This window comes from Penicillium longicatenatum (genome assembly GCF_028827895.1).
Source record: "Penicillium longicatenatum strain IBT 33135 chromosome Unknown contig_2_segment0_segment0, whole genome shotgun sequence".
Lineage (NCBI taxonomy): Eukaryota > Fungi > Ascomycota > Eurotiomycetes > Eurotiales > Aspergillaceae > Penicillium > Penicillium longicatenatum.
In genome coordinates, this window is record NW_026643120.1 from 733,238 (window position 1) to 747,336 (window position 14,099).

Here is a 14,099-nt window from a genome sequence, read left to right on the forward strand (position 1 = left end):
GATTCATTGGTATACACTTTCTAGCTTATACCACAAGACTCTTAGCTCACTAGCATGATGAAATTTCTTTATGCAGTGTTTCAATAAAACACCTTCCTGACATTAAAGTCTTGAAATTTCCAAACAACAATTTTAATATGGCTTTGTCAAAAGATTATCACTATTGTTCCGAATTGCTTTCGAAATCATACGACTTATCTGCCTATTGATGCCTGTTCTGGGTTCGAGATGTCGGTAAATCTAGAGGCAATCTCTACTATGTAAGTGACCGGCCCTAGATACCCTTCAGATACTTAATGTCAGCTGTGATCTCTAAGGAATTGCAGGTTCAGATCGGTGGTAAGGTTCTTTTCCGGCTATGAAGTTGATCAATCCGAAGCAGACTATAGGGCAGCCCTGAATGCATGTAACCTTTTCTCTCTCTGACCCTGATCCTATCCTTATGTCTCTCTCGCCGGTAGACAATCCATCTTCTGTGCTTCCACCTCTTGTCTTCATGTTTCACGTCTCTTTGTTGATGACGGAAAATTCCTATTCGGATATGACACCCATATTCATGTATGAGATACATTGAAAATTTGTCTTGAAAGATTGCATGGACTTCGGAGGAGATTCTATTCCTTGAATGAAATGTCACCTGGAAGGACTGGGCCTGACAATCGTGGACCATAAGTCCACCCATAACTCGTGCCAAAGGTATCCATTATGGTCGGAAATCTCCAGGTGCAATTCGCCGTCTTCAGTCAGATGCCACGCGACCAGTTTATCTTCATAAGGATCACCGGGGGCTTTCTTGTAAAGGTCTCTTAGCGTGTAAGTCGGGTAGTCGCGAAGGAAAATATCCATCGCTCTGATGTTGGCCACGCTGACTGGGCTATAACCCACGTCTACCGATCTGGAGATGATTTGTGGTGGATCACCATCTAGTTCATGATGGAAAATGGCATAGGAATGCATTTTCCCAACTGGTGCGCAGAGACCGCGTGCGTTGTAGGCTTCTTGGATCAACTCCTCTGGGAAGACATCTGTGTGGCGGGTCATTTCATGCTCTGTAGGTAGTGATGAAAAGGGTTATGAGTAGAACTTGAATATCTGTCGTAGAGCCAACAATCAAGCCATGTCTAAAGTAGGTAGAGAGCAAAGATGCCCAAAGTAAAAGAGTAGCCACTATGTGGTGATCGCACCACGCTTCACTTGCCGACTACAAGTCCACTTCGCCGCTTCACTGATCTACTGCTTCATCATACCACCATATTCACTGGCTTGTAAGTGGTTGAGTGCCTACGGAGTAGAAGTGGTTGACTTTACCGCTGCCAACTACTAGGCGGTGGAGTTAGTCGGCGTTAGCCCTGGAAGTCTCCGTCTGACAAGCCCCACACAATGCTGCCCCTTGCAGCCTCTGCAAATCCCACAGTCTACGTGGGAATGATCACCGGTTGATGATGGAACCAGTGGTTATCAGATTCCTCCATGAAGGTATCACAAACCATTCAATCCGGCCGAGTCGGTCGACCCAAGTCTAAGACCGGGTGCGACACTTGCAAGTCAGGACCCACCTTTCAATTCCTCTGTTTTATGGAGAGTATTGACATTTCAATTCAGGGCCCGCCGCGTTCGATGTGGAGAAGAGAAACCTCATTGCTTGAGATGCACCAGTACTGGTCGCAAATGCTCTTACATATCGACGCTTGCGCCACAAAGGATTGACTCGCCGCCGCGTCAACTTACTCTCTTTTCCCATCAAGGATGGCGAGAACGGCGCGCATTTGAATACTACTTCCATCAAGCTGGCCCGGCACTTTCTGGTGTTCTTGATGTTGCGTTTTGGCGAGGCTCTGTCCTGCAAATCTGTCGCATGGAGCCGGCAATCTGGGATGCTATAATCTCGCTTAGCTCGCTCTATGAACGACCTCCAATTCATGATGCTTCGCCCTTTCGACTTATCAATAACCCTGCCGAGGTACAGTATACTCATCATCGAGAAGCTCTGATTTGGTATTCTCGGTCATTGGCTGCTGTGCAGCAGCGTATCGACCATGGTGTGGCGGACTTGATGGTATCACTGATCAGCTGCATCCTGTTTATTGCCATCGAACTCTTACAAGGCAATCGAAAGGCGGCGATGAATTTGACCAGCCAAGGCACGCAGATGGTGGTCAGCGCAATGACACCGCTAGGGCATAGTTCCAGAAGCAGAGCCTCGATAGATCGCGCTATCCTCATTTCGGTCATCAAGCCAATCTTCCAGCGGTTAGACACCTGGGCTCTAATAACAGGCGGCGTGCCCAGCAACGTCGATTGGTCTTTCGATAATCTTACCTTGGATGTCCATCTGACGTCGCTCAATGAAGCACGAAACGTTCTCAATGGGATTGTCGCAGAGATGAAAATTTTCAATATTGATACCAAGCAGCATTGGAAGTACCCAGCGGACAGGCGTCTACGCGACGCCCGAAACCTTATTACCAGACAGATACAGTTAAACGAGTGCCTGGACCAGTGGCATCGATCTTTTCTTGCTCTGGCCACCTCCGACAAGGATGCAAGCGGGAGCGGTGGAACTGCACTCTTGCTGATGACCTACTTTAGTGTTCGGATTGAGATTCAAACTTGCCTTGATCCCGATCAATCCGCATACGATAAATTCGAAGCTGAATTTACACAGATTATCAATCATGCATCTATAGCGATTGCTGCCACAAGAAACCCCGAAGGCTACCAACCCCCTTTCATCTTCGAGATGGGAGTTTTCCTGCCACTCTTCATCACCGCTCTTAAGTGCCGATTCCCACAACTGCGTCGTCAAGCATTGTGCCTCTTGAACCAGGCACCGCCGGCACAGGGACTTTTCATGTGCAGGCCCGCCGCTCACGCCGTGGCGGTTCTCGTGGCACTAGAGGAAGATCCCAGCACGGCTCTTAATGTTTCGGGGGTGAGCGAGGTACTCGCCAAGCCAGGATGTATTCCACCATTGCAGAATCGGATTTGGGAATTCAATGTCTCATCTGACCTGGACTCGCAAGGGAGAGCTCGAAATTGGCTTCATTTTAGTCTACGTGACTTTGGCCAGGATGAGATTCGATTTACTCAAAATGTCATGCTCTTTCCTGGAGCTCAGCCTTGAGAATTTGCAACGGCATATATTCTTTTTCTTTCAATTTCGTTCGGCACAGCAAGGGATATTATTGAACTTTGTTCCACTGCATAATCTCGTATAGAAACGCCATTTACCCCAGTCATTTGTTGCGTGTCATTCCGTTTCCCCGTGTTACGGTAATTTATTCCCCCTCAATTCTTTAGCCTCTTCCCCTCCACCGATCATTCTTCCTTCTTCCATCTCTCTTCAGACAGACTCGCTTCAGATATTCACCGTGATTGTTGTCAAGACACTCAGACAATGATAGTCTCGTTGACACCGTTTGTTTCCCATATTTTAGACTCCGGCTCCACATTTCAATCCCGCGCAGCATGTCCTGGGCCGATCCGCTATCTCCCCAAATAGACTGCCGAACTCAAAGCCTCCTTCCCAGCGCGCCACCCAGAACAATATCTCCGCATGCAACATGAAATGAATTCGAAACAATGAAGCCATTTGCGCCACGTATCGGTATATCTGGTCTTATGACCATGTCGCACACGCGACCTGAAATATCGGTGTGAAGGATCCCCTGGATCTAGCACTTATCTCCCCTGCGACTGGCTAAGATTGCGCCGATTGCGACACCGGCCGGCACCTTCACATGGGTCACAATTGGCTTATCTTGGGTCCGATTGCCCGCGTGACAACCTTCCAGTTACTGATAGTAGACCGCAATTACGAGGCCCATTGACAATTTGCTGCCAGATTCGCCAGGCATCCGAGAGTCACCTGAGCCCCGATAAGAGCAATTTTCGCCACTTTTTTTCCCGTATTGTTTGTGCTTTCTTTTGCGATCGCACGTTCTCTGGTTTTAATTTTGTGTTCTCTAGTGCAAACTATTCATCTTGGAGTATAGTTCCGCCTTTCTGGCAAAGTTTTCCTGCATACCAAGGATCCTGTCCCTGACCATTGGGACGTTTCCGTTTCGCTTGGCCGCCCGCGGATCTGCTGAGAGGGTCCAAAATTACCTTCCCCCCACCTCCACGTTTGGCATTTGGTATCTCAGCCTCCTGTCTGACACCGTCTGAGCTCCTACTTCCCGAAGCCGACGCTCTGATATCCCGGACAGCTGGTCTCGTGACTATCAACCGCATTCGGCTGCACTCTTTCTGAGCCGTTCGAACCATCTCCCCTGAGAGCACATGCCTTCCTTCACAGAGGAGCATGTCACGGATCCTGAAGTAGCAGGTAGGCCTACCCCCTGTACAATTTAGAACGCCCATTGCACTGCACTGCCCACGCAACTTTCAATTTTGTCGCCAAGTATCCATGTACCTTCGCCTTGTACTACCGCCTCCCCTTTTGGCGATGGCCCCCGCGGGGGCAATGTGTGACGTCGGACCTGCCCCATGCACTTTATTTCCATCGCGACCAAAAAAAAAAATTCATTTTTTGACTGATCTCCAGTAGACTCTGCAGCTATTTCAGGAACCGGCTTGGATGCTGCTTCTTTGCACAGGGCTTTGACAAGTGGAACTGGCTCTACCTCCTCGCTGGATGGACCGACACTGAAACAATACCGAGCCCCTGTCGCGAAAGCGACTGCGCGCCCACCCATCAATCCCACATCGATGCCTTCTACTATGACCCCTCAGTCCTCTTCGTCAAACTTCAAAGTGGAGACGAAGACACTCGAGGATAGTGAGCAGTCAATTAAATCGGACGAGGATCCTCAGTTGGGCCTTTTTCACCAGGTGTATGACTGGTTACAGCATGAGAAGAACCGAAGAATGGCCCGGAAGGCCCGACGCGCCGAGGCGGTCTCTGGCAACACGAATGCTGTCTCTGAGAGTGAGGAACATCCGGCAGAAGAGCCACGTTGCTCAGAAAGCTCATTCTCACTTGGCGAGTTGGAGAAGATCTTGGCCCAATTCGCAGGTCCCCAAAATGTACATGGCCTAGCATCGCACCTCCCTTTTAAACGCCCAGCTCGCCGTCGCCCCAGGGGTCTTCGCCGCGGCTCAGCTTCTGACTCCGATGTTACGGACGTCGAGGCGCCAGTGCCAAATGTAGAAGCTCACCTGGATAATTCCAAGACTCTCGCCTACACAACTAGCGCAGCAGATGATGAAACCACTGAATCTATCAAACGATCCAAAGACCGAGAGGCATGGATCATTTTTAAGACTGAAATCGTGCGCCTTGCGCATACTCTCCAGCTTCGAGGTTGGCGGAAGATGTCAATGGACAAGGCAGAGGAGGTTGAGGTCCATCGTCTCAGCGGTGCTCTGACTAACGCCGTTTATGTTGTCGTGCCACCCAAGCCTGTTTACAAGACGGAAAATGGTTCTGCTCCCGTGCACGCAAGAAGGCCCCCACCGTAAGTCTCTATCATTATCCTCGTGTGGACTGGAAATTAATCTTTTACTGCAGGAAGCTTTTGCTGCGTATCTATGGTCCCCAGGTAGATCATCTAATTGATCGAGAGAAAGAACTGCAGATTCTTCGTCGTCTGGGCCGCAAGAATATCGGCCCTCGTGTACTCGGAACATTCTTGAATGGACGTTTCGAAGAATACTTCGAAGCCCGCCCTCTCACGCCGAAGGAGTTGCGAATTCCCGCCACGGCTCGACAGATTGCTAAGCGCATGCGAGAACTGCACGATGGTATCGAACTTCTAGACGAAGAACGAGATGGTGGACCGATGATCTTTAAGAATTGGGATAAGTGGGTGGACCGTTGTGAACAAGTGACTACTTGGTTGGACAAAGAGGTTGAATCCCCACAAAACGAACTCAAGGCTGAAGCAGAACCTTGGCGCAACCGAGGCTATGTTTGTGGTGTGCCATGGGCAGCGTTCCGCAAGGCCGTGGATCACTATCGATCCTGGCTTATCGCTAGCTGCGGTGGGCTTGACGAGATCAAGCGACAGCTCGTCTTTGCCCATAACGATGTAAGCTCATTTTCGTCTGATTCCTGAAGGATTGAATACTAATAACTGTTTAGACTCAATACGGAAACCTTCTTCGCATGGAACCAGCCTCCCAGTCTCCGCTTCTCCTGCCTGCGAACTCTCACAAGCAGCTCGTGGTTATTGACTTTGAATACTCATCTGCGAACGTTGCTGGTCTGGAATTCGCAAACCACTTTGTAAGTCTATTTTCGAGATTTTCATTTAGTTCGTTTTTCTAACTAGAGTAGACGGAATGGTGCTACAACTACCACGATGAGGAGCTATCTTGGGCTTGCAACAATCGTCTATACCCTACACCCGAAGAACAGCGTCGCTTCGTGATGACCTATCTCACCCATCGCCCTGCCGTGACTGGCGGTGTCACCTCGCCTTTGGCCACTCCCGCTATGCGGGGTGGCACTGGCAGCGCCGTCACACCCTTTAATCTCGATGATGGCCCCGATTCATCCAGTTGGTCGCAGGATCAGAAGTCCCTCGAGGAAGACCTGGAAGCTGAGGTGCGACGGCTTATGCAACAGACCCGGCTGTGGCGTGCCATGAACTCTGCGCAGTGGGTTGCTTGGGGTATTGTGCAAGCCAAGACACCAGGAATGGAAGAAGGGGTTTCTGAGATGTTGGCTACTTCCAACAACGGGAATGGTCATAAAACCCCTGCCGAGACCAAGTTGGTCCCCGTCGATGCCGACATCGATGAGGAAGATGGCTTCGATTACTTGGCATACGCGCAGGACAGAGCCATGTTCTTCTGGTCTGATCTGTTGACTCTTGGTCTGATTAACCCAGACGACCTTCCAGCTCCTATGGTTGAACATATTCGGGCCCGGGCCGTTGATTATTGAACAGAACGCTTGGATTCATGACGTATATCATGAAGTAATGATTTGGATGCCAGTACATATCTAGTTCAATCTAGTATTGTATCTAGTGAATGCAGATAATATTTCGGATTGCTCCCGCATCTATTACTAGGGTATCTGAAAGATTCACGTAATTCGATGCGCACGCATCGAATATCACTCATTGCAAGCATCCATAGGCATAAAAGTAGATAAATTACCGTCTCATCTCCAACCTCTTCCTCGTTTCCTTCTTCGCCCCCTCAACCCACTCATTGTACGCCTTTCCCTCCCCATCCTGTGCCTCCTTCGCCGCAACAACCCCCTTCATCATCTCTCCAATAAATCCCACAAAGTTCCACCTCCGCAATGTATTCTCCCATTGCCAAGCTGCCCTCTTCCTCTCCTCCCTCTCAAGCGTCTCCGCATCCCCAATCTCCCTCGCCGCAATTCGCGGATCCCGCGTAACAGCCATAAGATTAAAATGCGTCTCTCCGGCCGGATACCTCGCAATTCGCTTCTGCAGAACCTCACTCACGGCCTCAGGGAACGATCCATTATCACAAGGCCCATGGCTGATAGGGTACGGCTGCAATCCATCAAGCTCATAAAGCGTCCCATTAACAGACGTATACGCAATAAAATGGTAAACGTCCGCTGCATTCTCCTCATCCTGTGGCCGAGCCGTCTCATCGGCGAAGGGACTAGCCCGCGCAAACGTGTTGTGAGCTGTGCGAATCGCTTCAGAGTTCGAGAGTGCTTCGCCGCGCAGTTCGGCCGGGAAGCCTGTTGTGAACTCTTTGAAGGAGCTAAGTTCGTCACCGAGGACTATAGGTTTTAGGGGTGCGGGTGGGTTATCGTTGTTGAGGATGACGGAGAGAATGGCTTGGGTTCCGCAGGCGTTTTGGATTGTTTGGGCTGCGAAGAAGACGTTGTTTTCTGTTGCTGTTGTGTCGTATGTTCCATCTAGTGGGGCTTCGGCGCGAGCACCGGCTGCTTCACGGGTCCATTTGAAGAGGAAGATTACGCCGTAGACGGGGCTGGATGGATCGGTTAGCTTAGCTTTTTTTTTTTTTTTTTTTCGACGTTGTGAAGGTTGCTTCGGAGGGTTGATTGATTTACCCGAGTGAGCGTATTGTGTCCGCATCTAGCGAGATTATTTCTTCGAATTGAACATCTTGCACGCCGAGATTTTCGATGAGAGATGTGAATACGCCCTGGCTTTGCTGTTAGATGATTGTTTTCTTGAGCTTGAGCAAGAGCTATATGGACATACCTCGTCGGACTCGATAGTGCTCCAGCCGCCTGCATCGGCCATTGTGTCTGATATGGACTGAAGTAGTTGTTTTCACGTGTGATTTCAGGTCAAGGTGGACAGGTTACAAGGACCTGAGTGCGTGTCAAGGTCAAGTGTTGATACCGACATGCGGGACGTATGTCATAGATCACGTGAAGTGCTACATCACGTGCGATAAACCCTTATCGCGAACTGCAGCCTTATATGCAAGGTGTCCACGTGGCATTCGCAACCATAACTGGATTCGGTCTGTTTAATCACGCCTCATACCTCGGTTGTTAGCTGTTTTGTGAGATATTGGAAGTTCCGCTCATTTGAACTACTTCAAGTGGACCAAGACATAGTTTCATTCTCAAAATATTCTCAATCAGAGTACAGAAATCACTACAAACTCAGGGCAGCGCATTGTCATCCAGATCCATCCAAAGAGACTCAACGCCTTCAAAACAAAGCCATTATAGACACCAAAGAACCCAGGTTGGTACCCACCCTCGCATAGACGCAAACTAATCCCCAAAACCCGCGCCACCCACCCCCTCAACCGGGGTGAAAAAAAACCATACCAATACGAGCAAGTGGGCCCGAGGGTGATATCACCCTCTACGCACCTGGGCAAACCGTTCCGACGACAAAACCTGAAACATAGCCCTGCAGAATAATCACGCCCTAATGCATGAGCGAGTGATACCAAAAAAAAAAAACGTGGCAAATCTACCTTCGTCAGCAAAAACAAACCATACATCAACCTAAGCGGGGATCATCAAGGTTAAACAAGGCAAAAAGCCAGCCGAATACGAGGGTCCACGGGATCTCACGTAGGACCTGAGGTTCTTGCCCAATGAGAAGTGCAGATCTTAGATTTCCATACTTAATCTGGTTCCTATTCTTAGATCCACATGTTCTTCTGGCAGGATTAAGTTGCGGAGTTCCTGGCGATCTATCCCGAGTACGGGTGTACGGGTGCGCATGTCGGGGTGTGAGGGAAGGTTTCTTGGCTTTGATTACCAGTATGCGTGGTGATGTTTTCGAAACTTGGAAGGATGGTTGATGGGGGCCAAAGAATGGATCCGAGCTGGGCTGGTCTACACGGGCGTTGAATTACTCGGAAAGGAAGGCTGGGTTTGTGCCAATCAGGAATACTCTGGTAAAGATTGTCTTGTATTCGAGGTTATCTCGGCAAAATCATCCACAAGTATTAATCATATGTAACTGTAATGTTCAAGGAGTTGCATCTCAGCACGCCCAGTTATGGTAGCCATGTCTCGTGAACTCGAACTGGGTATATCACTTATTAACATTTTCTCGTTTTTCGAGAGAACACACCAACGCTCATGCGTAATTCAAATCACATGGACATAGAAAGAACAAAGATACAGAACAAAGAATGAGGCGGGAAAAGTCAGTATACTCCAAGCTCTGGGCTTGGAATCAATGTCCAAGTATGTCAAGTAGAAACCCATAATCAATCCGTAAATCCCAGACCAAACTCCAAACCACAAATTGAAGGGGGGTATTATTATATCCTGCGCCTTTCCACAAAGTCCAATCAATGAAAGCAAAGTAACGAGCTCTATGTCCAGATAGTCCCAGGTGTGACCATATTTGGCATCTCAAAGTGGTGTGATTGTTGGTACAGATCCACATTGAGACCGAGAGAGCCGTTCTGATGGGGCATATCAGCGCAGAGACCATCAGCGCCGTATGGAGGAGTAAATGCCGATGGGTTCTGTAGACTGTGTGTGTGACGAATTTCCGACAATCCCAAATGCGGGTCGTGCGTATCGAGAAGTTGAGGAGAAGGGGGGTAAAGGGTATGCGAAGGTGCAGCTGTAATATAGCCATCCGTCAGATGGAACGGAGAGCCCGCAACTGTAACGGCGGGAGGAGATTGAAGAGGAGGGGTATATGCGACGTAGGAGGGAGAGGCGGATGCAGGCGAGGAGGATGAGGCGACGGGGTATTCCTGCATACCGTGGTATGGACTCGACGGGCCAGGTGAGTAATGCTCGACAGAAGGACGAGGGGACCAGGCCAAGCGGGTGCGGTATCTTGCGACAACTCGCCGTGGAAGATCCATCAAGGCCATTCCAAGACATAGGTCTGCATTGTAAGGATCTGTGGCGCTGTTCGCGGCTAGAATGCGGTATGTTTCTTCGATCGGTCCGATGGACAGCCCGCCTAGATATGCGCCGCCCATTTCGGGGTAGAATCTGTCCAACGCGACGCCGACGGCAAAGAACTGAGAGAGAACAGCCAGAGCACTGAAATCAGAGTCGCCGCCTCGAAGCATCGAGGCAGGAAGCCAGAATAGCCAGCGCCGGAGAATCTGAATGCGCTCAAATGCTTGCTCGGAGGTTTGGGTTGGGTAGTCGTTTCGAAACTGTTGCACGAAGTCGACGAGCTCGGCTAGGCGCTGGGTATGCTCGGGGTTGTGGGATACACGCTTCTGAGAGACCTGGAGGGCGCGAACGGTTTGATCGAGTTGGTTTAGGTCTTCCTCGAGAGATAATGGGAAATCGGATGCGCTTAAAGCGCGCTGGTTTTCGACGAATTGCGCTAGTTCGGATTCTTGTTTCCAGAATGGATGCATCGATTCGAGGACCGTTGAGATGCCTTGTTGTAATGACATCCACATTTGGCTAAGATGGTATTAGAAGGTTGAATATTTGTATGAGCAGAGAAACAAACCGTTCAGTTGCTTGCCACGAAAGCAAAATCGAAGCCGCAAGAACGGCCTCACAGTTATCCTTGGAGAAGGCGCCGATGGCTGTCTGCAAGCCCCGGAGGGCGGTCACTTTATGGTGATAAGCCAACTGCTTAGTTTCCTGATCTCGAGTCAAGAAAGCCAGATGGAATGCCGATAAGCCCAGAATAGCGCTCATGACAAATTCATTGGATAGCGCAATCGCAAGAAAGCTAGATAAACCGTTAGCCCTCATATCCCCCTTCAGTCCATACTTCAGATGACGACATACTTGGGCATCTTCTGCGCCCACACGGTGCAGCTACTCAGACCCCGGCGATGTAAATCGATCGAAAGGCCGATAATATGGTGCACTAAGCGCAAATCCGCCCGCGATAGATGAGACCATCCAGCACGCGGACACTGAACCAGCTCTGGATATGGAGGGACACCAGTTCGGTGCCAGTTCTCAATCTCCATTTCTATTTCAGGCGACATGAGCAGATCGGGACCCCGCCGTGGAGGGGGGGCTGCTTTGCGTTGCGGCCATGTCCTGGTAATCACAGCGACAGTTGTGCTTGGTGCAATTGCGACTAGAATCTCGATTAGATCTGTTCTGGGACGATTAGACTATAGGTGGGAAGTACCATTGTGGGAAGGTCTCGTCGCAGCGGATGTGTCTCCGCTTACAGGTCTTACATCCGTTGCGGGACTTGGTGTGGCTTTTGCGCGGGGGACCACCACCTGGACCGGCCATGTTGAAGAATCAAGAGTAGAGTTGAGAGATTATCGTAAGTTGAGGGGCATAGAATAGAAGCCGGTGAAGATGGAATGGAAGGATGGCAAGAAGATTCCCTGGTGTTTATAGAAAGTAGATTTTCCTTAAATCAGCTGAAACGTAGAATGTAAAATACGAGCAGCTGGCAGGTTTAAGTCAACGCCCTAAGGCGAGAACATTCGAGGAAAAAGAAATATGGCGAGGTTAAAAGGGGGGGGAAAAAGAAAAGAAAAAAAGTGATGATGAGATGATTGGGATTGTAGAAGGCCCAGGTCAGGTGTAATACGGTAAATATAGGACCAGAGTAATAATAGCCCAGTGACGATCTCGCATTTGAGCCTCTCTGCAGGGGAACCCAGGATAACCCCTTCAGCTCGAGGGCTACCCAAGGCCACCACATGGCGGACCACGAACAGACTCTAATTTGACCGGCGCCTTACACAGCTTCCTGGATGGGTTTAGTCGTATCCAGCGTTTGGCTGGGGGATCCACTCTGCGGCATGTGAGCTCTCCCACGGGGAATATCGTTCAACCATGTCCCTGTACTCCTTGGTACATCCGGGGACAGCGAACCGGTCCGGAGCTTTCTTCCTCCAACAAACTTCCATTCAGAGCTCCCGACATTCAGGCCGGCAAGTGGCTCAAAAAATACAGGTCGGGGCCAGGCCAAGCTAAAGATGACTTTTGCCAAGCGCCCCCCCACGGGCACCGCATCTGGGTAGTTCAAGCGGGATCGGGCCTGGTGCTTTTGTTGAGCTTGAACCAAATGACAAGGAAATGATGGTCCACTCCGTAGATCCTTGAGAACGCTCTGATTGAGAGCTCCCCCAACCCTTCTGTTAGCATTTAGAATCGTTGAGGGATAAAGGGGGGTGGCTGATGTCGTCTTTGCTTTTTCAGTTTCATATGAGGTGGACGTCTGCAGGCCACGAGGGGGCCAAAAACGGAGTTTGGCAAAAGAAAACAAGTAGCTTGTACTTAGTGTGATTGGGGGAAGATATCGATCGACCAGGCTCCGCGATCTGAGGACCCTTGAAAGTGGATCGAAAACGTCAGGCTTGCCAAGCCGAACCATATGCCCAGAGAAGTAAAGGGGAAGGCAATCACTTGCGCCATCCTAGACTGGCCTTGTTAATTTTATTTTGATTTTGATTTTTATGAATATTATGTTTATCAATATTATGGATTGTCTGATTATTTTCCCAAGACTAATTTTAATTTTAATCGGAAAATCCAATCGTCATAATAAAATGCAGCTAGTCTCGAAAGCGCCGTTGCCATCCGTGCACTGAGTCAGACGCGGGATGAGACGGACTCAACTCGGTAATGGCAACCGAACGTGCAGATGCTCCACAGTGCTCGCCTTCTGATTGGTCGCGTCATTTGTTCTTTTTTCTTTTTTCAGGCAATGTAAGACCAGGATTAACCATGGACCATTCCCTAGGCAATCCGGGGAGTCGGGAAGGTATGGGGGGTTACCACTGGGCTGGAACGTTAAGAACCCTGTTCAGCGCAAAAGAAAATCCAGCCAAGAAACAAGGATTACCTGAGCTTCAGGGCTTGGGACTGATCCCGCGACAATGGCTCACGGTGTTCTTGACGAAGTCGCCCGTCACGTTACACCGCCAGTTTCCCATCACCACGTTTTTCTGGGGGATCGGTGAAGCTCCTAGACATGCAGACCTGCAGGTATGCAGGTATGGAGCCAGGATCTAGAATCGATTTCAGCCAGTTAGATGACTGGAGGGGGGCGTACTTATCACACGTGGCTCCACCCTCTTCCCTCCACACTGCTTCTGGTCACTCAAAGATTCTCAGTTGGTTTCATGCGTTTCACCTTGGACGCATTTAGGGATTCAAAGCGAGGAAGCCGGGGGACCATGGACGGTGAGAATCGGGCATGTGGATCCGCCCAGTCATAGCTCACCAATGCGGTTAGCGCTGCTCACTCGCGACATCGCGCCAGACAGGGTTAGTCTAGGCTTGGAAGTGGGTATTCGCTCGACACTTGGGGGCCATGTTCTTCTCCTTTTTTAAAGGAGTTACAAAGAGGACCGAAAGGATTTTCTTCATGAGGAAGACCCAGGATTCCTCCAGGAGGGGACTGTTTCTCCTCGGCAGCCACCAATCGTCGGGTAGCTAAATCGCTACGTTAGGCCCCCAGATCTGGACCCTGCGGGCTTGGCCAGGCTTGCTCTGCACAGGATAAGACCAGCACCAGGACCCGACAGTCCGGTCCTCCCGCCCTGCCAGATGACATCGTCGAGCGTAGAAGCACGGTCCATGGGAGGCAACGCCCGCTAACCAACTTAAACGCCCCCGAAGAGGTCATCCTGGACGCGTGGGGCGGGATAGACTATTCGGTGCCCCCGTCGATCATGGCGAGATTAACAATGGCTGTGCGCTTTACCAGCGTGTCGGTTTAGCTCGAACGTCCATGGAGGGGCAAATC

General features: G+C 50.1%; 5 protein-coding genes across 5 annotated transcripts; 2 read left to right on the forward strand and 3 right to left on the reverse strand.

The window, feature by feature from the left end:
* Positions 1 to 633: 633 nt before the first annotated feature.
* On the reverse strand, positions 634 to 1,041 carry N7484_002795 (uncharacterized protein; the record flags this gene model as incomplete). The annotated part of the gene is made up of 1 exon (XM_057113215.1): positions 634 to 1,041. One exon carries the CDS (start codon positions 1,039 to 1,041, stop codon positions 634 to 636), a length of 408 nt encoding a protein of 135 aa, XP_056973355.1.
* A 429-nt stretch (positions 1,042 to 1,470) lies between these two features.
* Positions 1,471 to 3,124, forward strand: N7484_002796 (Zn(II)2Cys6 transcription factor domain-containing protein; the record flags this gene model as incomplete). Its single annotated transcript, XM_057113216.1, has 2 exons — positions 1,471 to 1,529; positions 1,603 to 3,124. The coding sequence occupies 2 exons, from the start codon at positions 1,471 to 1,473 to the stop codon at positions 3,122 to 3,124; spliced, it is 1,581 nt and encodes a 526-aa protein (XP_056973356.1).
* A 1,598-nt stretch (positions 3,125 to 4,722) lies between these two features.
* N7484_002797 (uncharacterized protein) lies at positions 4,723 to 6,892 on the forward strand (the record flags this gene model as incomplete). The annotated part of the gene is made up of 4 exons (XM_057113217.1): positions 4,723 to 5,459; positions 5,513 to 6,032; positions 6,086 to 6,229; positions 6,281 to 6,892. The coding sequence occupies 4 exons, from the start codon at positions 4,723 to 4,725 to the stop codon at positions 6,890 to 6,892; spliced, it is 2,013 nt and encodes a 670-aa protein (XP_056973357.1).
* Positions 6,893 to 7,106: 214 nt separating this feature from the next.
* N7484_002798 (putative 26S proteasome-associated ubiquitin C-terminal hydrolase) lies at positions 7,107 to 8,207 on the reverse strand (the record flags this gene model as incomplete). The annotated part of the gene is made up of 3 exons (XM_057113218.1): positions 7,107 to 7,929; positions 8,012 to 8,106; positions 8,166 to 8,207. The coding sequence occupies 3 exons, from the start codon at positions 8,205 to 8,207 to the stop codon at positions 7,107 to 7,109; spliced, it is 960 nt and encodes a 319-aa protein (XP_056973358.1).
* Positions 8,208 to 9,756: 1,549 nt separating this feature from the next.
* On the reverse strand, positions 9,757 to 11,626 carry N7484_002799 (putative C6 transcription factor RosA-like; the record flags this gene model as incomplete). Its single annotated transcript, XM_057113219.1, has 4 exons — positions 9,757 to 10,825; positions 10,875 to 11,102; positions 11,162 to 11,462; positions 11,560 to 11,626. The coding sequence occupies 4 exons, from the start codon at positions 11,624 to 11,626 to the stop codon at positions 9,757 to 9,759; spliced, it is 1,665 nt and encodes a 554-aa protein (XP_056973359.1).
* Positions 11,627 to 14,099: the final 2,473 nt, after the last annotated feature.